Source organism: Heterodontus francisci, chromosome 5 (genome assembly GCF_036365525.1).
Source record: "Heterodontus francisci isolate sHetFra1 chromosome 5, sHetFra1.hap1, whole genome shotgun sequence".
Classification (NCBI taxonomy): Eukaryota; Metazoa; Chordata; class Chondrichthyes; order Heterodontiformes; family Heterodontidae; genus Heterodontus; species Heterodontus francisci.
The window spans coordinates 104,599,327-104,620,361 of record NC_090375.1 but is presented as its reverse complement, the minus strand read 5'-3'; the positions used below and the strand labels follow the sequence as shown (position 1 = coordinate 104,620,361).

General features: G+C 41.7%; 1 protein-coding gene across 2 annotated transcripts in view; it reads right to left on the bottom strand.

The window, feature by feature from the left end:
* The window catches only part of lyn (LYN proto-oncogene, Src family tyrosine kinase), a 138,666-nt gene that overhangs the window by 81,737 nt on the left and 35,894 nt on the right, over positions 1-21,035 (bottom strand). For both annotated transcript variants that reach the window (XM_068031855.1, XM_068031856.1), the window contains exons 7-9: positions 5,097-5,195; positions 4,896-4,999; positions 2,452-2,601 (exon numbers count right to left, since the gene is read on the bottom strand). In XM_068031855.1, the coding sequence (XP_067887956.1) occupies positions 2,452-2,601; positions 4,896-4,999; positions 5,097-5,195 (353 nt within the window). The remainder of the gene's footprint in view (positions 1-2,451; positions 2,602-4,895; positions 5,000-5,096; positions 5,196-21,035) is intronic.

Genomic DNA, 21,035 nt, shown 5'->3' with positions numbered 1-21,035 from the left:
AGCCGTAAGTCAGGAAGGAACTCAAGAAAATTACAATCACCAGGGAAGTGGTACTGAACAACTTGTTGGAACTGCGGGCTGACAAGTCCCCGGGTCCTGATGGATTTCAGCCTAGGGTGTTAAAAGAAGTGGCTAGTGAGATAGTTGATGTGCTAGTTTTAATTTTCCAAAATTCCCTAGATTCAGGGAAGGTTCCATTAGGATTGAAAATAGCAAATGTAACTCCTTTATTCAAAATGGGAGGGAGACAGAAAGCAGGACACTACAGGCCAGTAAGCTTAACATCTGTCTGAGGGAAAATGTTAGAAGCTATTATTAAAGACGTTATAGCAGGGCACTTAGAAAAATTCAAGGTAATCAGGCAGAGTCAACATGGTTTTGTGAAAGGGAAATCATGTTTAACCAATTTATTGGAGTTCTTTGAGGGAGTTACATGTGCTGTAGATAAAGGGGAACTGGTGGATGTATTACACTTCGATTTCCAGAGGCATAAGGTGCCAAATCAAATGTTATTGCAGAAAATAAAAGCTCATGGTGTAGAGGCGTAACATATTAGCATAGACAGAAGATTGGCTAGCTAACAGGAAAAAGAGTTGGCATAAATGGGTCATTTTCTGGTTGGCAAGATGTAACGAGTGGTGTGCCACAGGGAACTGTGCTGGGGCCTCACCTTTTTACAATTTATATAAATGACTTAGATGAAGGGTCCAAAGGTATGGTTGCTAAATTTGCTGATGACACAAAGATAAGTAGGAAAGTAACTTGTGAAGAGGACATAAGGGGGCTACAACGGGATATAGATAGGTTAAGTGAGTGAGCAAAGACCTGGCAAATGGAGTATAATGTAGCAAAGTGTGAAATTGTCCAATTTGACAGGAAGAATAAAAAAGCATAGGGGTGAGAGATTGCAGAGCCCTGAGATGCAGAGGGATATGGGTGTCCTAGTGCATGAATCAGAAAAGGTTAGTATGCAGGTACAACACGTAATTAGGGAAGCTAATAGAATGTTATTGTTTATTGTGAGGGGAATTGAATACAAAAGTAGGGAGGTTATGCTTTAGCTATACAGGGCATTGGTGAGACCACATCTGGAGTATTGTGTACAGTACTGGTCTCCTTATTTAAGGAAGGATGTAAATGCATTGGAGACAGTACAGAGAAGGTTTGCTGGACTAATGCCTGGAATGGGCAGGCTGTCTTACGAGGAAAGATTGGACAGGCCAGGCTTGTATCCTCTGGAATTTAGAAGAGTAAGAGGTGACTTGATTGAAACATCCAAGGTCCTGAGGGGTCTTGACAGGGTGGATGTAGAAAGGATGTTTCCCCTTGTGGGAGAATCTAGAACTAGGGGTCACCGTTTAAAAATAAAGGGTCGCCCATTTAAGACAGAGATGAGGAGAATTTTTTTCTCTGAGGGTTGTGAGTCTTTGGAATTCTCTTCCTCAAAAGGCGGTGGAAGCAGAGTCTTTGAATATTTTTAAGGCAGAGGTAGATAGATTCTTGATCAGCAAGGGGGTGGAAGGTTATCAGGGGTAGGTGGAAATGTGGAGTAATCAGTTCAGCCATGAACTTATTGAATGGTGGAGCAGGCTCGAAGGGCCGAGTGGCCTACTCCTGCTCCTAATTTGTATATTCGTATGTTTGAATTTCCAGTTTAAACCTTTTTGTAGTCAAGATAGGTTAAAAGACCTGGGATTCTACACTTTAGAGAAGCGCAGATGTTGGGGTGATCTGATCAATTTTTTTTTAAAAAGATGATTAAGGGAATAGATTCCATTCGAGTTCACAGTTTGTCCCAATTAAAGAGATTAGGGAGGAGATGGAGTCACAATTTTAAATTGCATAACGCTAGATCTAGATTAGTTTCTTTTGCTGGAGAATAGTGGACCTTTGGAACAGGCTACCATCTCGTGCAATTGGTTCAGATTCACTGAATTCTTTTAAACAAGAACTGGACCAGTTTCTAACTAAGGCAGAGATTTCCTCTTATAAAATGTCGGTGCTGTAAGGAATTCAGGGCCAGAGTAATATCCTTGGCTAGTTTTGATTGCCTGGGAAGGGTGGTGAAGGGGTTGGAGAGAAATCTTCTAGATACTTTCCCCCAAATTGGCCTGGGTTTTAATCTAATTTCTTACTTCTCCCATCATGTGGTTTTTGGGAAGTACACAAGATCACACAGTTCTGTAGGACAGGCTGGATGGACTGGCGGTTCTTTCCCAGTCGAGAAAAATAGCTGTCATACTAATTGAATTGAAACCAAGATTAAAGGTTGGTAAATTAAATCTAAAAGTGAATAAGGTTCAATTTTAAATTAAAAATTATATTGGCAAACTAATTAATGAATTTGAGCTTTTGTCTAGTAAGAATAATTGTTCCAGTTACTATGTTTGGTTGTGATGCTTATACATCAATCCACAGTTTATATGTATTGTACAAAATGCAAGTACTTACTTTGGTAATGTTTAATTAACTCATTCAGGTCAACAAATGTAATTCTAGGAGAGATGTAAAACCCTCCACTGTCCAAGCATCGAATCTTGTAATGTTTAACTACATCGCCCATCTGAGGATCAAAATCTCTCATCGACAGCGAGTAACTACCTGAGAAAGAAAAGTAATAACGTTTAAAAATGAGCTCTACAAGTAATAGCATAATTTTTGTTAGAAGAAAAATATGTTTCCTTCAATTTTCACGTTTTAGTATCTATCTTTAAGTCATGGATATTTCAGACAGATATTGTGTTGACCAACATTAAATTGGCCAAATTATTGAGAGGTGCATAGAACAGGAGTAGTCTATTCAGCCCTGGAGCCTGTTCTGCCATTCAACAAGATCATGGCTGATCTGTATCTTAACTCCATATCCCTTAATACCTTCAGCTAGCAAAACTCTATCGAACACAGATTTAAAATGAATAATTAAGCTAAAGTCTACTGCTTTTTGTGGGAAGCGTTTGACGTTTCTACCACTCTTTGCATGAAGAAGTGTTTTCTAACTACTTTCCTGAATAGCTAGGCTCTGATTTTAATGCATGTTCCCTTGTCCCAGACTCCCCTACCACCAGAAAATGTTTCTCTCCAACTACCCCATCAATTCCTTTCAAAATCCAAAAAAGCTCCATCAAATCTCCTCTTAACTTTCTCTATTCCAGCGAACACAAGCCTAGTTTATGTAATCTCACCTCGTAATTTAACCCTGGGTGTGGAGATTTATGCTCTCTCCCACAGCGTTTTGGACTGGGGGGAGGGGAGGGGATGGAGGAGAGCATAGAATTGGGCGAGGACCCCGCCATCTTTCCGCCTCTGCCAAAATTAAGCCCAGGGTGGGAAGGCCTGTGAATGGCCATCCCGCCCCACTACCAATTGAGGCCCTTCAATGGACAAATTATGCCCAATTAAGGGCTTCATCCCACCGCAATTAGCCATGCGGCCCTGTTGCCGCATGGGAAGCACGGCATGGAAAACCATACGGGCTGCTTCCCGGCTCTGGGGGTGGGCGGAGTGTTCCTCATTAAAAGGTACTTAGTGCCGGAACTGGAATCAGGAAGGGAGGGGGCCCCCACAGAGAGCCATCCCCTGTCCTTGCTACCAACCCCTTACCCCGCATCCCCCACCCCCCAAGACCCCTCCCACCCTGACCCACTTGTGGCATGGGTCCAGTGCCACTCCTGGGCCTCAGGTAGCTGCTTTACTGGCAGTTGCCATTGCCTCCGCGGTGACGCTGCTCAGTTAAAGAGCTTCTGGCCTCTGATTGGCTGGCAGCTCTTAGAGGGCGTGACTTCTGTCATCAGGGTCCTTGATCCTGTGGAAGGCCTGTCTTTGTCTACCTAAGTGCCTAATTGGCACGAAATTCGGCAGGCCTCCCAAACAGGTGATGCGGGGTTCTCAGCATCTATTTTCTGGACGTCAAGACCCCCGTTGCCAGGATAAAATCCCGGCCTTGGAGTCCTGGTAATATTCTGGTGAATCTGCACTGCACTCCTTCCAGGAACAATATATCCTAAGTTGCCCAGACCTGTACACAGTATTCCAGAGGTAGTATAGCTGTAGCAAAACTTCCTCCATTATATATTATAGCCTCTCATTATAAAGTTGAGCATTCCATTAGCCTTTTTGATTATGTTTTGCACTAGATTACTACATATTAGTAGTATGTGTGTATGGGCCACAAAATATCTTTGGACTCCATTTTTCCAGCTTTTCGATTTTTAACAAAAGTACTTAGTTTATCCTTTATTGGTCCAAAATGTAGGACCTCAAGCTGAATTGTGTTGAAATCTATCTGCCAGAGTTTTGCCTACTCGTTATATCTATATAACAAGGATAGCCACTGGTGGAAGCACAACATTTCATAACAGCAGAGTGGGGGAATGCTCAGAGGATGGAATAAGGCACAATGTTGGAGTAGAACAGATAGATGCTCTTCTTAACCCTTAACCTGGAACTGTTTAATGATGACCTAGAGTGCCCAAAATGAAGAGATTTCTTTTCCTCAGCATTCCAGAATCCCTCCTCACAAAAACTAAATTCACTGAAAAATGTTCAATTGTTAATAAAAAGGCATTTTGCCATTTTAATATTTTTTTTAATTCTTATATTTTCTCCTAAGTATGAGCAATAGCTCAAAATTCTAGCAATTTGCTCAGCACAATGTTTATAATTACCTACTATTTTAAAGATTTCTTTAGGTTCAGAACCAAGACTGGATTCAAGCCTAAAATGGAAATTTGGGGAGCACATGACACCATAGATTGGGATAGGTATCTGTGAGGATTCATCAAAAATAGCACACCTCTAACTAATCCGTCATAACTTGATAATCCAGAACATCAGATCATATATAATATCCCTTCACAGAAAGTGTACAAATTGAGGGTAGCAGTTAAAAGTCATACCTTTTGACGTTTCACTCTCCCTAATGAGGAAAGCACCAGATTTATTTCCAGATGATAATAGATGTCTCTCTGAATCTTTACGGCTGATATCTTTAAAGAACCACCTCAAAAATAACAAAAGTTTGAGTATTTAACTTACATATAATATGGAGCAAAAACAAATTGCACTTCTTTTAAGTATAAAAAATAGTAGCAACATACTCTTCAGTTTCCAGCGTGTTGATGTTTGCCACATAATTGCTCGGAATAAATCCCTCTTTTCTAGTTACTAGTGACTTGGCTTTCCACCATTCACCATGCCTGGAAGAAAAATATTACATTTGAATAGCACAGTTTTAAGAGATAGAACAAGTCATAGTCCATGGGTAGAAAATCTAGACTACAGTTGGTTAAGACAACTGATAACCTAGTTAAAATTGTTGGCCAGGGGCTGCAAGAAGTACAGAGTCTGTTCCAAACTGTTGCATAGCTCATGAACTATAGTAACCTGAACTCCGACACTGGCCTGTGCTGGTAAAAACCTGTTTGAAATAATTAATTTATGTGACAAGACAAAGGAGAGATCACAGGAATAGAGCCTTATTTGGACACGGTGAGATACCGGGGTCTTTGGGCCTGGGCCAATAAGGAGAAGATACGAACGAGGTGAGCAGGCTTAAACCAACCGGAAAGAGACAGCATAGTTTTGAAGAGATAAGAAAGAGAATAATTATAAAGATTCTCAGGCATAGAGGCAGTGAGAAACTCCAGAGACCAACCATCGCCCAAGTGGAAGACTTTGCGTGAGCAACATGGCGACGACGTAAAAGAGAGAGAGAACGGAATGCCTGGCCAGCGTCAGCTCTCCCCTATTTCGGGTATTATCCTTTGTTTTCTGTGACTAGGTCAGGGAAAGGTCAGAGGAACCTAGTGGGTGTGCTTATTGATTCTATCTAGCTTTGTTATTAACTGTATAACCCAGTTTGAGTTGCATGCTTTTGTCTAACCAAGTGTATAAGCCTTATTCTTACATTGTACAACAACGTGAATAAAGTAAATTGATAGTCCTTTCTTTAACTGAGTTTCCTCCTCTTTGTACTAAGCCATTAACTGTAGTCGGTGGATTAGGTGGAGGGTGGCTCTCCTGTAACCAGATATCCCAAACACCCAGCCTGAGCCTGAATTAAGAGGACTTAGTCCCACGTGACGGCCAGGATCAAGTGGGTGAAGGGAATAAAGGGGCCAAGGGGGAGTTGACTCCGCGCCACGGTTTACAAAATGAATAGGTTACCATAGATCCTACCATCAGAAAAAAGGGTTTGCATCTTGCTACCACTCTTCACAAAAATCTTGTGCTTTGAAAAGCAGTTATTTGCAGTTTGTTAGGATGAAACCATTTGAGTGACATCATAAATTGTCATGGCACAGCATTTGTGAAGTACAGTGCAGCTAAATTTCATTTATTCAGCTATTTAAAATCATGAAAGAAAGCTGAAGTTTCAGATATTATTGAAACAGAAATTCAGTGGTGCTTAGAAGGAAAATGAAACCTGCTGAACGCTGTTTCTTACCTTCACATCAACCAAGAAATATTCTGGATATGTGTTTCTGGAGGAATGCTGTAAACTCTAATATTCCCAACACTCCACTATTCAGCTTACATTTCAAACAAGCAAATGTTTGATGCTGGTCTTGAACAAAGAACAAAACTGTTAATTTTATTTGCTCCTGAAACTTTATTTGAAAGTGCGTAATTTCTGTTAAATCCCTGCTTGACTGGTTAACTTTGTTGTCTTTTGTGTATTGATAGCCCAAATTGTTGATAGATTTCATTTTTATCATGACATTTTGGAAATGAGCAATATCTAGAATTTATTCTTGGTCTTAGGAAGACACCTAGAAATGGGCATGATTCTGCATAGAATTCAGATGGCTAGCAAATAAAATCCTCATCATGCAGTGACTTCAGCCAAAGTCAGCTGGTGTCGAAAGGAAGTTAGTCAGGAAGTTTCTGACATCTCAGGAAACAGAAATGTGTGCGCATATATATGTTTCAACATTGAATCGAGTAAGGCACTTGATTAACTGAGAACCACATGTGAAAATGTTAAACCTAAAACAGAAAACTGCAAAGAGTTTTTATTTATATAGTATTTTTGGCATAATAAAATGTCCAAAGGCACGTCACATAGGAGAGCTTCGACCAATTGCTAGCCGGAGAATTAGGGGAAGTGAAAAAAAAGTTTCATTGAAATTATAGGCTTTCGAAAGGCAGGGAGGGAAGTAGCAAACACAATTTTAATGACTCTTAACATTCTTAAAATAGTTTTGGTTTGAATCTTTTCTCTTCCTCCTTCCCAGAAATGCATAAATACTATGGCAGCAAAATACCAAAATGGGACCAGGCAAACTAAAATAGTTGTTTTTTTTTTAAACGTTGATCAGCAGCAGCAGTTTTAAGACCAAGTTGAAAATCTACTCAGTTGACTTAACCATTGTCCAGATGCACCAGCATACATTTCTCATCTGCTTTCAAGCCAATGTGTTAGAATTAGTGCGTCAGAATAGATGGCCTTGTACAGCGAAGTGTGTCATTTCCTCTTGGGTTTCCTGCCGAGCGTTAAAACAAAACTGTTCAAATGGCTATTGTACGTATAGATTAAAGTCCAAAGTCTTAGCTGTTATCGGTCTGTTGGGAGCAGGGTGGTAATACAAAATGCTCTCTGAAAATAGGACTAATTATTGGGAACATCACCTCTGTATTTGACCCAGGACAGTCTGATATGCGCAGTCAAATCTGGGAGCTCTCTGGCTCATATGGCTCTATGAAGTGAGTGTGATGGCCACATGGTGCGATATGGATGGTTCCCACAGTTCAATTCCCCACCTGACTGCAGCAAATGATCTGTTATTAGGGTTAAACCCTGTGCCATTTTATTTTTCAAACAGACAGCCACAGGTTTTCTTGCAAGTTTATAAAAACAGAAAATCTATTGTCATTGATCAATACGCCTTATCCCGAAATTGTCACAACTGCACGCACTCACGCATTCACTCGCACACACAAATATACAAGAGGAGACAGAAAAAGGGGGGGAAAAGAAACTGATTTTAGTGGGGGTGGGAGCGGGGAAGAGGAGGTCACAATAAACTTGTTGAATTCTCTTGGAATTCAAGTTCTCGATGGGTCCAGACCCAAGATGATTGTACATTTCTCTCTTGATTGAAGGTTTAGTTGAAGACGGTGGAACACTTCTAGTTCACTGCTGTATAATAAAGATGTAGGATTCCATAGCAGGTTTTATGCCTCCTAGCTTACTGGAACACAAGCTGCCAGATGTTGCTTCTCTCTCACTTTCTTTCTTTCTGGCTCTCTCTCTTTAGGCTGTCTTTAAGGTGTTATTTCTCACTTCCTGGTAGGAGACATTCAGATCTCTTCCCCATGGTGATCGCACAATGGTCCAGGACATTGCTACTTCACACCTTCTTTGTTTCAGAAGAAGGCATTCAATTCTGGAATGTGTTTGGATGGGGTGCAATTGACACCTCTTAGCTTTGAAGATTTGTTCTTTGTCTTTGTTGGACAGTTTGAATATATAAAGGCCAATCTCTTTTTCTTTGGTGGCCATTTTGGACCATTGTTCGCTTTTTAAAACAAAGATTCATTTTTAAAAGACAATTGTTTTTTCATAACTCTTCAGAGTTAATCCATAATTTGTACCATTGCACTTCTGGTGTGTGTGATGAGTTAAGAAAGTTATACCAGAACTAGAATTAAATAACTTGAAAGCTACTAGGATTTTAGTAATTCAAGGTTTATACAACTGAAGACAAAAGTAAATTATGTAAGTACTTTAAAGCAAATGAAAACCTGTTGCAATGTTGAGTTGTCATTTATAGTGAGCACATTTGATTCACTGGTGAGGCTTTGCTCAGTCATAGTGCAGAGGTCAAGGCATTCCTTAAAATAGTTGTTTTGGTAATTTGGAGTGAGGAGAAAAAACAACTCTTGTTCCTGGACTCAACAAATTTTGTTCTCCTTTCCCAATGCTTGAACTGAAGACAATAATGACAGCAAACACGGCAGGATTTTCTCTGTGGGCAAGCACACAATATCTATACAACAATGAAAATAAAAAAGCAATCCCCTGGGCTTTCCACAAACACTTTAAATCAGGTAGTATTTCTCCATTTACACAGTCAACAGTGTTAATGAAATTATGTTAAATGAAAAGCACACAGAAAATAGTTAAGTGGTACCAAATTGTAAAATCCAATTATTCGATCCTTTTGTGATATGATATACACAAAAGCTGTATGCCTTTCCCAATTACACACAGCACTCAAACTGTATGGCAGTTTGTTCAGGTTATTATGATATTATAGATGATATGGAGGACACAATGTGGTTTACTGGAATATGAAACCACTTGGGTGGATGACAAAACTCAAATCCAAATCTAGGAAGCACAAGGGAGACAAAAGGTTGACTACACGTGCAGTCAGTCAGTAAGGGCTGAATTTTGTGAGCCCGTTGCAGGTCCTGGCGGCAGACCCGGAAATGGGCGTCATCACCACTTGCGACACCTGCGGCCGGCTGACCGCAATCACATGGCGGCTAGCCATGTAACTTATTGGAGACGTGGGACCCGTCCAATTGCATGGCGTGCTATGATCTAAGGCACTGATTGCAGTGTTAGATGACTCCAATGCAGGTGCTGCATCATTTTTAAAGCGCTGCCAGCCCTGCTTGTACTGTGCTTTACAGTGAGGCAGTGAACTTGGAGTGCGACTGGACCCCCCGATGTTATTTTAAACTCCTGGACCCCCCTGCAACACTGCTGTTGTTGTTTACTAGGACTGCTACTCCTGGAACCCATGCACCACTGCTACAGCTACACAAAATAAGAGCTCACGGTGTCAGGGTCACATATTAGCATTGATCGATGGTTGGTTAGCTAACAGGAAACAGACAGAAATAGGGATAAATGAGTCATTTGCAGGTTGGCAAGCTGTAACTAACGGAGTGCCGCAGGGATTTGTGCTTGTGCCTCAACAATTTACAATCAATATCAATGACTTGAAAGAAGGGACAGAATGTATGGTAGCTAAATTTGCTGATGACATAAAGATAGGTCAGAGAGTAAGCTGTCAAGAGGACATAAGGAGTCTGCAAAGGATTACAGGTAGGTTAAGTGAGTTGGCAAAATTTGGCAGATGAAGTATAATGTGGGAAAATGTGAACTTGCCCACTCTGGCAGGAAGAATAGAAAAACTGTATACTATTTAATTGGAGAGACTCTGCAAAACTCTGTGGTACAGAAGGATCTGGATGTCTTGAATCACAGGACATTAGAATGCAGAGAGACACAGTTCCTGGTTTTGGCACAGAATGAGTCACTGGGCTTGACTGTTTTCGTCCGAGGAAACTCCCAGCTTTCACAGAGATGGGCAGTCACATGACTCCCTCCGTGTATTCTCTGGAACCTTCTAAGGTTAGGAATTTCCATCTCCTCAGGATGCGAATATTTACACTTGGAAGGCTTTGCTCTTTTAAAGTCAATGAGCTGAATCTTCTGTGCCCACCCCCAAGTTTGGCAGCGGGCGAAAAAAACAGCGACCCGCCTGCATCGGCCGCATGTCGCGGAGCAGCCGCAATCTTCCATGTGGTGGCTCATTTGAATGGCCAGGGTGTGCCGCTCCTCTGATCACATGGAGGGGGCGAGCTGTTCATCTCCGGCAATGGCGTCAGCTGCCTGTGTGCAGGAACTGACGCCATTTTTAAAAGGTCTGTTAACTCTACCGGCAGATTTAAATATTTAAAGATAAATCGAATAAAAAAAATTAAATACATTTATTTTGCCACTCTTCCACCTCCCAGTAACCATAAAATTATTAATTTTCCCTTCCCCCCCAAAAACACTTACTTGTACAATCTGACATTCCACTACCCCCAAACTGCATAAACTTTATCCTCCCACACTTCCCACCATCCCCTACACCAATGATGTTACTTTGACCCGTTCCTCCCCTCCCACACTGAGAAACTTTCCTCTTCCCCTCCTCCACACAAGTGTGGCACATTGTTTCCCCGGATGGGGATCCGAAGGCGCAGGAGTGCCGGCTAGCGGCACGAAGATCGCACTGGAAAAGATGGCGGGAACGCAAGTGTAATTAATTCATTAATCTTAATTTATTTAAATATTGAAATGGCAGCCCCCATCACCGAGCGGCTGTGGGGGTGGGGGAGAAACGCCATGAAGTCTCGCCGCCGCTGGCAATATCGGGCCGGGTACTCCTAGCGCCAGGGTGCGTGGTGACCCTCTCCTGAATGAATTTTCAGGCCCTGCACCACCACGGACCCGGACGCCTTAGGGAGAACTAAATCCAGCCCCGTGTCAGGATGGCCTTGAATGCTGTGCTAATGAAAGCCATCTTAGATAATTCAATCACAATAGCAAGCCATTGTTTCGGGTACAGGCTCATCAGACATGTCTCCTGTTGGAGGCCTTGGAATATGTAAGGTGTTCAAATGCAAATTGCAGTCGTCAGCTTTTTAAAAAAAAAAGTTAACTGTCGGATTTTTTTCTATTAAAGTTTAACAAAGTTTCCAACCGATGAATTAAAATTCCTCATTTGGGATATTGTGTTTTCTTGACAAGAGCCAGATACCACAAATGTACAGACCTGCACACCATCGCCTTGGCCATGGGCTCAACTCAGCAGTGGCAAGACGAGAGAAGGAACAGGGCGCCTGGAGTCTTCTCCAGGTCCTTACCCTTCTCTGGTCAAGAGGGGTGTTTGAGTGAGCTTTGAAAGGGAGGAGGAGAGGCGGATCTCCACATCTGGGGGCTCCCCTCAGGGCATTCCAAGTGTAAAAAGCAGCTCCTCAACCCTTCCGTCTGTGAATCCAGCTTCAGTAGCCATGATGACTGAGGAGGCTCCTTCTATGTGCAGGAAACCTTCAGGCAGCCGTGCCTCTCCAGGCCTCAGGCAGCCAGAGGACGCCTGCCAATGTCATCCCAGGCCAAGGGACAGCCTGATCAGCAGCTTGGCTCCATCTCAGCTGCCAGCGCAGGGGTCACACCACGTAGAAGCACAGTAAAATGTATAAAGAGCATCTAAGCACACTTGGGAAACACAGGTGTAAAACATTTGGCCTTTATTATTTTCCACAATTGGTGTTATAAATACAGTTCACATTTATTGTTGTAAAATGCTCCTTCTTTCATGCCTAAGTTGAGAGATGCTGCCTTCACCCTTGCCCCCTCAAATGGGCTGCAGTGTAGGCACAAACCACCTTTGATAAGTATCTCAGATGTACCAGAGGACATGGTCAAGCTGGGTGCTAGGCATTGAATCGAGAATAGAGATAGGAAGGAGGTGACAGGTAGAATACAGTAAGGTTATGGTGGAAGGAACTGGGTATGTATGAGATTATCCCGTGCCTCCCTTGTACGTGTCTCAATGACCCTGGCCTCCGGTGTAAGGGGTTCAAGATCCAGTGCTGCTTGCACTGTAGCCTCCTCCACTTCCTTCTCATTGGATGAGGACTTGTGATCAATCATATTCTCTTCATGCAAGGCCTCTCCCCGCCACCACCGCCTCCCCCCCCACCCCACCTCTGCAGTGCTAGATTGTGCAGAGCACAGCCGATCAGCATGATACCCAAGACTCTTGCTGGGACAGACTGCAGGACTCCACCAGATTGATCGAGGCACTGAATCTCATCTTCAGCAACCCAATGGTTGCTCGGGTGGAGCTGTGGCTGTATCTCTCCTCAGCTACAGTGCGAGGGTTCCTCACATGAGTGAGTAGCCATGTCTTCAATGAGTAGCCCTGGTCCCCGACAATCTCTCTCTGGTGAGTTTGTGGGGGGGTGGGGGAGGGCGGAAACTGAAAAGCTGTTGCACCTGGTACTGTCAAAGTATGTAGGTGTCATGACCGCTTCCTGGGAAGCAGGCATAGACCTGCAAGAAACATTTTTGGTGGTTGCAGACCGATTAAACGTTGATTGAGTGGAAGCCCTTTCTGTTGAAGGAGGCAACTGGCTGCTCTGTGGAAGCCTTGATGTCCACATGTGGGCAGTTGATGACATCTTGCACCTGGGGGATTCCAGTGATGAACCTGAAGCTGTTGGCCCTTTCTGCCTGACTGCCATGGTTAGTCCGGTAATGCAGATAGTCGCCGGCCCTTTTGAACAGGGCATTGGTCACCTCCTTGATGCAGTGGTAGGCTGCTGCTGGAGATATTCCACACATGTCGCCAGTTGATTCCTGGAAAGAGCCAGAGGCTTAGAGGTTGAGTGTCATGGTGAATGTCAGGACCATGGGCATTAGGTGTCCACCAAAGTGCATGGGTCATAATTCATCCTGCAACATGGCACATAAAAGTCGATGACGGCCTCCCTGGAGAGCTGCAGTCTTATTGACACTGCTGCTCGGATATGTCAACCTCGTCAAGTCGAGTCTGGTACACTCTCTGGCATAGGAACAGGAGTAGGCCATTCAGCCCATCAAGCCTGCCCCACCATTCAATATGACCATGACTGATCATCCACTTCAATGCCTTTTTCCCGCACTATCCTCATATCCCTTTATGTCATTTGTATTCAGAAATCTGTCAATCTGTGCTTTCAACATACTCAATGACTGAGCTTCCACAGCCCTATGGGGTAGAGAATTCCAAAGATTCATAATCCTCTGAGTAAAGAAATTTCTCCACATCTCTATCCTAAGTGGCTCCCCCCTTATTTTGAAATTGTGAGCCCTGGTTCTAGACTCCCCAACCAGGGGAAACATTTTAGCTGCATTTACCCTATCACTAAGTATCTCTAAGAATGAGATCACCACACATTCTTTGAGATTCTAGAGAATATAGGCCCAGTTTCCACAATCTCTCTTCATAAGACAGTCCCTCCACCCTGGGAACAAGTCTGGTGAACCGTTGTTGCAATCCCTTAATGGCAATAATATCCTTCCTAAGGTAAGGGGACCAAAACTACACACAGTACTCCTGGTGCGGTCTAACCAAGGTTCTATACAATTGAAGTAAGACTTCACTATTCCTATACTCAAATCCTCTTGAGATAAAGGATAACATACCATGAGACTTCTTAAATGCTTGCTGCACCTGCAGGTTAGCTTTCAGTGACTTATTGACAAGGACACCCAGGTTCCTTTATACATCTACACTTTCTAATCTCTTACCATTTAAGAAATACAATGCACATCTGTTCCTCCTACCAAAGTGGATAACCTCATATTTTTCCACATTATATTCCATCTGCCACATTCTTGCCCACTCACCAAGTCTGTCCAAATCCCTTTGAAGCCGCTTTGCACTTTCCTCACTGTAGACCCAGTAAAAACACATACAGTAAAAACACATATAGCAAAAAGAACTTAGTTAAGGCAAAGGGCTAGTCACACAACAATGAACAGTGCGTTATAGCATAGGGAGGATGAGTAGAAAGGGGCCACAGCACACAGATAGCTGAGGAATTGTAGACAATATAGATAAGACATATTGATGATCCCAGACACTGTCCTTGCACGTAGCAGATAAAGGGAGTCATCATGGGCACCAGATATGATTAGACTCACGGTAGACAATGGGAAACTGAAGTTTTGAACAGGTTCTCACTGAGCCAAATAAGGAATTATCATATTATACCAGACCCCTAGGAGTAAGTAAGAGGGGCGGGTCTTGGAAACAAGATTTAACCCCTGATAAACTAGGGAAGGTACAAGAACCCTGGGGAAGAACACTCGAGAAGACACCCTGAGCCAACGGCTCAGAGAACAGAAGAGCAGCTGCAATTCCAAGACTGATCACCTCATGCCTTGACGGGTAGTGTACTGTACAAGTAGAGAGCTTGTATTTGATGATTTAGTGTAAATAAAATATTGATATACCTTTCACCAATCGGATTCTGCAGATTCTTTAAGAGTCAGTGCGTATTAGGCACAATATAATTGGTGCCTGAACAGGGACTCGGTTGTAGTGCTATTTCAAGTTATTTTGAATAGCCTCGCTGAGTTTGAACTAATTTATAAACAAAGTTATGAGTCTGATGGATTGGATTGGTGAACCTTTGAGTAATTATGGCCTTGGCTAGCCCAGAGGGGGAGTTGGAACTCCAGAAATAGTTGAAGGGCAAGTGGCCCTCATTGATAGAGTTTGCAATTAAACAGTACACGGGTGAGGGGTCCATTGGGGTACAGCATTGGGAGGATGCACGTACCCACCCGGATAGGGCCCTGAAGGCAGAGTCAATTAGTGCAGCACCGGTGGTGCAGAGTGAAGTTGAAAGATTGAAGCAGGAGTTGCAAAAGTCAGAAAAAGAAAAAAAAAAGAATGAGGGGCATGATAGGGCCCTGAAGGCAGAAACAGTTAGTTCAGCAGAGGTGGTGCATTTAATCCAATTCCAGTCACAGGTCGAAAAGGCTGAGTACAGTCGTAATAAGGCTGAGAGGGTTGTGGACAAGGCGAAGGAACAGCTCACAGGAGCAGAACAGAAATGCTCTGACTTACAGACCGCATTGACGGCTCTGCACCGCTCACAGAAGGAGCGGATGTACCAGTCAGTGGATCATACCAAATGTCAGCAGGAGATAAGTAAACTACACTCTCAGCACAGAGGGGCATAATATGCACTTTTGCGGATATGGAGGATGATGACAATGACGATTTTAATTGGGTCAACTTGGCAGATAAGACCAGAGGGCTCCATGACAAAGTTTATGGCAGAGTGACATAAAAAGACTATGCTTTAGTGAAATTTCAAGTGAGTAAAAACAAGTTACTGTGTCTTTTGATTCGAATGTGTGAATGTTGGAAGCTTCCACGAATGAAATTAATGTCCTGGGGATTTGCAGCCTGTGTTCTGTGGAACTAACTGTCGTTAACTCTTTGTTGTCTGGCCTTGATGTTGAAAGAATGAGTGTTACTTTTTCTATTTTTACACGTGTATATTTTGTGGGAATCTATTTTGGTTGTGAATTAGTTGAACCTGTGTGTTCCTTGGCATCGGGATGGGGATTTTGACAGAGATTTTGGTATTTTGAATTCATAACCCATTACAGGAATCAATTTTCTAAGTTGTTTGGAATTGAATGAGTGTGAAAAGTGATTGTTGAATGCATTCATTTCAATTTAAGTTTGTGCACCCAGGAAAGGGATATAAAATTGAATTATATTTTAAGTTAAAGTTTTATTTTTATTTTAAAAGTTGGTTTTGCAACTGTGAAAAGGCAATGAATAATTTTCTAAGAGATAAGCTTCAGCTGAAGATCTGAAGATGTTTGGCAGAAATCCAATTTGAAGTTTAAAACAGTGCTTTAATTGGAGTTCCAGTTTAAAATCTGCTCTTGCTTTTTTTGCAGTTTAAATTAAAGACCTGTTTTATTGACTGTTTTAAGTAGCAAATGTCTGGAATTGGATATTGGTTTAAGGGAGAGAAGGATGAACAAAGGAGATATGGGTAAGATTCTGTCTATTTAAAGTTTGTTTAAGAAGCTGGTGTTAAATCTTTTGTTTTAAGAATGTTAAATAACTTATAGTTTTTGGTTTTATTACAGTAATTTGAAAAGGCACCTGAAGAACAAGAAAAATGACGTAATTTACCTATCTTTAAAAAAAGCACGTGCTATTCTGTTCAGTGTAGTTAATAAGTATTATAAGTTAATAAGTCTGAGTTAAGTTTATACTATGAAGGTTAATTGACCTGTTAAGTTGAAAAACTGGAAATTTCATTTTTGGCCACAATGAACTTTCAAGTTTATTATGTCAAGTTTTGGGGGAGTCTTTAATTCTGGACATAAAACTCGCTCATATAACATTGGCAGTTTTGATTTTTAAAATATTTATTGCAGTAAATTGGAATTTTGAATCATTTTTGTTATATAAAAAATATTCTGGGATTAGAAACCTCTTACAAAAGATGCTAAAAGTTTGGAAGCAATTGGAGTTTAATCTAAAATGCTGTCTTTTCTGATGGAGATGCTTTCCTTTGAAGCTGATAATGTTACTAATTATTTTAAAAGCAAAATACTGCAGATGCTGGAAATCTGAAACAAAAACAAGAAATGCTGGAATCACTCAGCAGGTCTGGCAGCATCTGTGGAAAGAGAAGCAGAGTTAACGTTTCGGGTCAGTGACCCTTCTTCGGAGTTCCGAAGAAGGGTCACTGACCCGAAACGTTAACTCTGCTTCTCTTTCCACAGATGCTGCCAGACCTGCTGAGTGATTCCAGCATTTCTTGTTTTTGTTACTAATTATTTTGTTGTTTTCAAACCCTAAGGATACCAAAAGAATTGAAAAAAAAGTTAAAATGGAGTGTAGTTCTTTTCGATCAAAAAAAGGTTACATAAAGTGACGCAGCTGCGAATGTTTTGCTCCACCTCCTTGGAGACAAAAAGAAATTAACCCTGCTGCAGCTATCGTTTTTCCATTTAATACACCACACAATTTTTGCATTGCTGAGAGTAAAATTTATATATATTGGACATTATTAAATCTTAAATTTCTAAATTGACAGATATAATTGGACAAATTAACCCATTGTGCTCAGGGGCAGAGCCACAATGGATTCTTTGTGTTTCTTTTAAGCAGGTGAGGGTAGGTTCCAAGGCCACCTGAGAACTGATGCCTCAGCAAGAGATCCAGCAGCTTTAAGAATTTAAGAACTTAATTGCAGGCATCAAATGTCACAGCATCTTTATCAATGAGACAAAGTGCTTGAGAAGGAGAGATAGTTGCAAGCACTTCTGTCTTTAATGTAAAAAAAATGCAATACCACCAAGTCTGGGCATAAGAAACTGGAATCAATAAACAAAATTTAATTGATATGAGTGGTTATTTAAAGCACTCAAAGGGAAATTTATCTGACATTTAAGAGGAGAAACAAAGTTTTCGAAAACAAAAAAAAAGTCTAAGAGTTTTACTGTGTTGGATATTAGCAATGGGTTCTGGTCCATACCGCTGGCACGAGTGTCAATATAAATTTGCGTTTACGTTCCAGGGACAACAGTACACCTGGACGTGTCTCCCCCAGGGATTTCATAATAGTCCGTCGATATTCCACCTTCCTCCAGAAGGTCAGAGTGAAAGTTAAGCCACAGATAATGAAGGAAAAGGTTTCCTATTTGGGAATAGTAATAACACAGGGAAAGCATGAGATAGAGCAGATATGAGTACAGACAATCCTCAAACTCCCCCTACCACAAGATACTAAGGCTCTGAGATTATTTTTGGGTCTTGTTGGGTATCGCAGGAACCATACTGATGGATTTGCCTTAAAGCCAGTCCTTTTATATGATCTCCTAAATAAGAACTACTACGTGCTTGACAGACAATTTAATCTACCAGGGCGAACCCCTTGAGGGTCCAGTTTTGGGCGCGTATCCATTGTCTCTCGAGATAAGGAGGCCCAAAAGAAGAAAGAATTGGGGAGTTGTACAAGGGAAGGAGCCTGCAATCAAACCAGTAATCAAAATGTTTGTTGACGGTTCCTCTACAGGGGAGGATGGGATTAGGCAGACAGGATGCGGACTACATGTACAGGAGGATGGAAGTCCCAGACTCAGGGATGAATTGCGGTGGGCCTTTCTTGTAAATGTTACTATCGGACAGTGGGTATGTGTCGAATGCCCAAAAAGGACCACCTTCAGGGACCCACCAGGGGCCCCCCACCCGAGTTCCCTGTATGACAGTGCGATGATAAAGACTGTAAAAACCGATCAATATGTGTGAAACCATACAATGATAGGGGCTATTGGCTCTACTGTGTTGGGGAAAATAAAAAAGGACAGTTCCTATTACAGGTCGTGAGATTAAAGGACAAGAAGCACCAACCCTCACAGTTACCCCCACATCCGAATTACCAATGAGTAAGGTTACGACCCAGCAGCCACAAGTGACTAATCTCCCTTGCCCTGCCTTAACTGCAAGACCAGAAAAAGGACTTGCGTTAATAAAAACTAATAAAATTGTATATGATAATATACAGCTTGAGTTGGTACCGGTAATATTGAATATCTCAGATATCCAGCTACCTGACTGGTGTCCTGAGAAGACCCGGAGAGTTGTACAAGGTACTACTGCAACAATTGCTGAGTCAAGAATTTGGTGATGAGGGAATAATAAAGGGAAAGAAACGTAAAAGTAGTTTAGTGAATGATGCAGCCACAGTCTTTAATATGGGAACTTCCAATTGTCAATACTATAGATTTGGAAAGCGTGGACCAGAAGGTTAGAACTCTCAGCCAGATAGTAAAGGATATTTTGAAAGGGGAGCAAAAGGGACAGCGTGGTGCAGCTAAAGTAGGACGGGATTTGACGAACGCCGTGACAGGACTGGTGAGATTACTGGAAGGTCATGCTGATACTATTAATGATATAATAAAAAAGCTAAAGGAGGTCCATGACATTTCAAATAATGAAAGTGTTTGTAGTACATATGGTTTGTGGATGTTAGAACAAACAATAGAAAATTTGAGGCAAATTGATGCTGGACAGGTGCCAGTTTGGATAAATGACACCCAGTTGGAGGACTTACTAGTCACACAAATGATAAAATTACCAGGTGCCAACTCAGAAAACTTAAGGTATGGAAAGGTCAGGAATGCGTAAGTACAAGATCCATGCGTATTGGAGTAGTATTGGGAATACCTGTAATTCCAAGAGATAAGTTAGGGATGCAATTATACGAAGTAGAAAATATAGGGGTGATAAAGGGAAAAGATTACATAAAATACTATGATATTTTACCCTATGTTGTGGAAATTGAAAAAGAGATAGTTAGAACAATATTTCTGAGCGTGGTCTGGAAAACCAAATGGTCATATGTCCTCATCCTATATATAAAACAGCAGAGTCAAAATGTGGATTTAATGCCACTGTATATTGCACCATGGAGACTAGGAAAGCATTCTCAGGGCTAACCTATGTGGTCTATATGGGAAAGGGGAAATATTGTTTAACCACTATGGCGGAGGAGTACCAGTAAGGACATAACCGGACTTGGCCGGTGAGCAGCAGTACGTTCTGTTTCAACCCACAAATACCAACCAGAGTAGGGAAGATGGAGCTGGTAGACAGATATAAACAAAAGACAGAAATGATAACTGAGACATAAAGTATTAAAGAGAAACTTGATAAATTACTTCCAGGAATACGAATATACTATTCAGCCATTGCCCACACGCTTGGGTAAAGAGAGGCAGCAGCTAGAAGCCATTGCTGTAGTGTACTACAATCTTAAACAACAGTCGAAGATGCTACAAGATGAGATTGATGAGATAAATGATTCTACCTGGTGGGTGGACTTACGGAACTGGGGGTCAAATGTGCAGCTAAACGCCTGGTTTAGAATTATCTCCCATGTCCTGATAGTGGTTTTGGGTATCATGGTGTTATATGTGACATACTTAATTTGGAAATTTAAGACATGAATTAGGCAATGAGAGAAGATGTATGAACACACGTTGGACAGCGACCTTAAAAGGCAATCAGTATTCGAATTTGCTCTATAAAAGGATAGACAATTAGTTATGCCACACAAGGGTAATTGTATAACCTATTCGTATACACTTAAAATGAGTTAATGATCAATGTATTCTAAGAATGAAATTGCAACTATTGTGTTCGTACAATTGATTGATTATGCAATAGCGACGTTTAAATTGTGCTTTCTTTAACGTTACATTGCTTATGCTTTGAAAATGAAGTTGTAATTGCACAAGTATACTACCTAAGAGACATGAGTGTGAGATCCCTTGGGCATAACCCTGCAGGATCAAAGTGGGGGACTGTACACCCAGTAAAAACACAAGAACTTAGTTAAAACAAAGGGGCTAGTCACACAACAATGAGCAGTGTGTTATAGCATAGGGAGGATGAGTAGAAAGGGGCCACCGCACACAGGTGGCTGAGGAATTGTAGACAGTATAGATAAGACATATTGATGATCCCAGACACTGTCCTTGCACGTAGCAGATAAAGGGAGTCGTCATGAACACCAGATATGATTAGACTCACCGAGTAGACAATGGGAAACTGAAGTTTTGAACAGGTTCTCACTGAGCCAAATAAGGAATTATCATTATGTCATTATACCAGACCCTTATGTGTATGTAAGAGGGGCGGGTCTTGGAAACA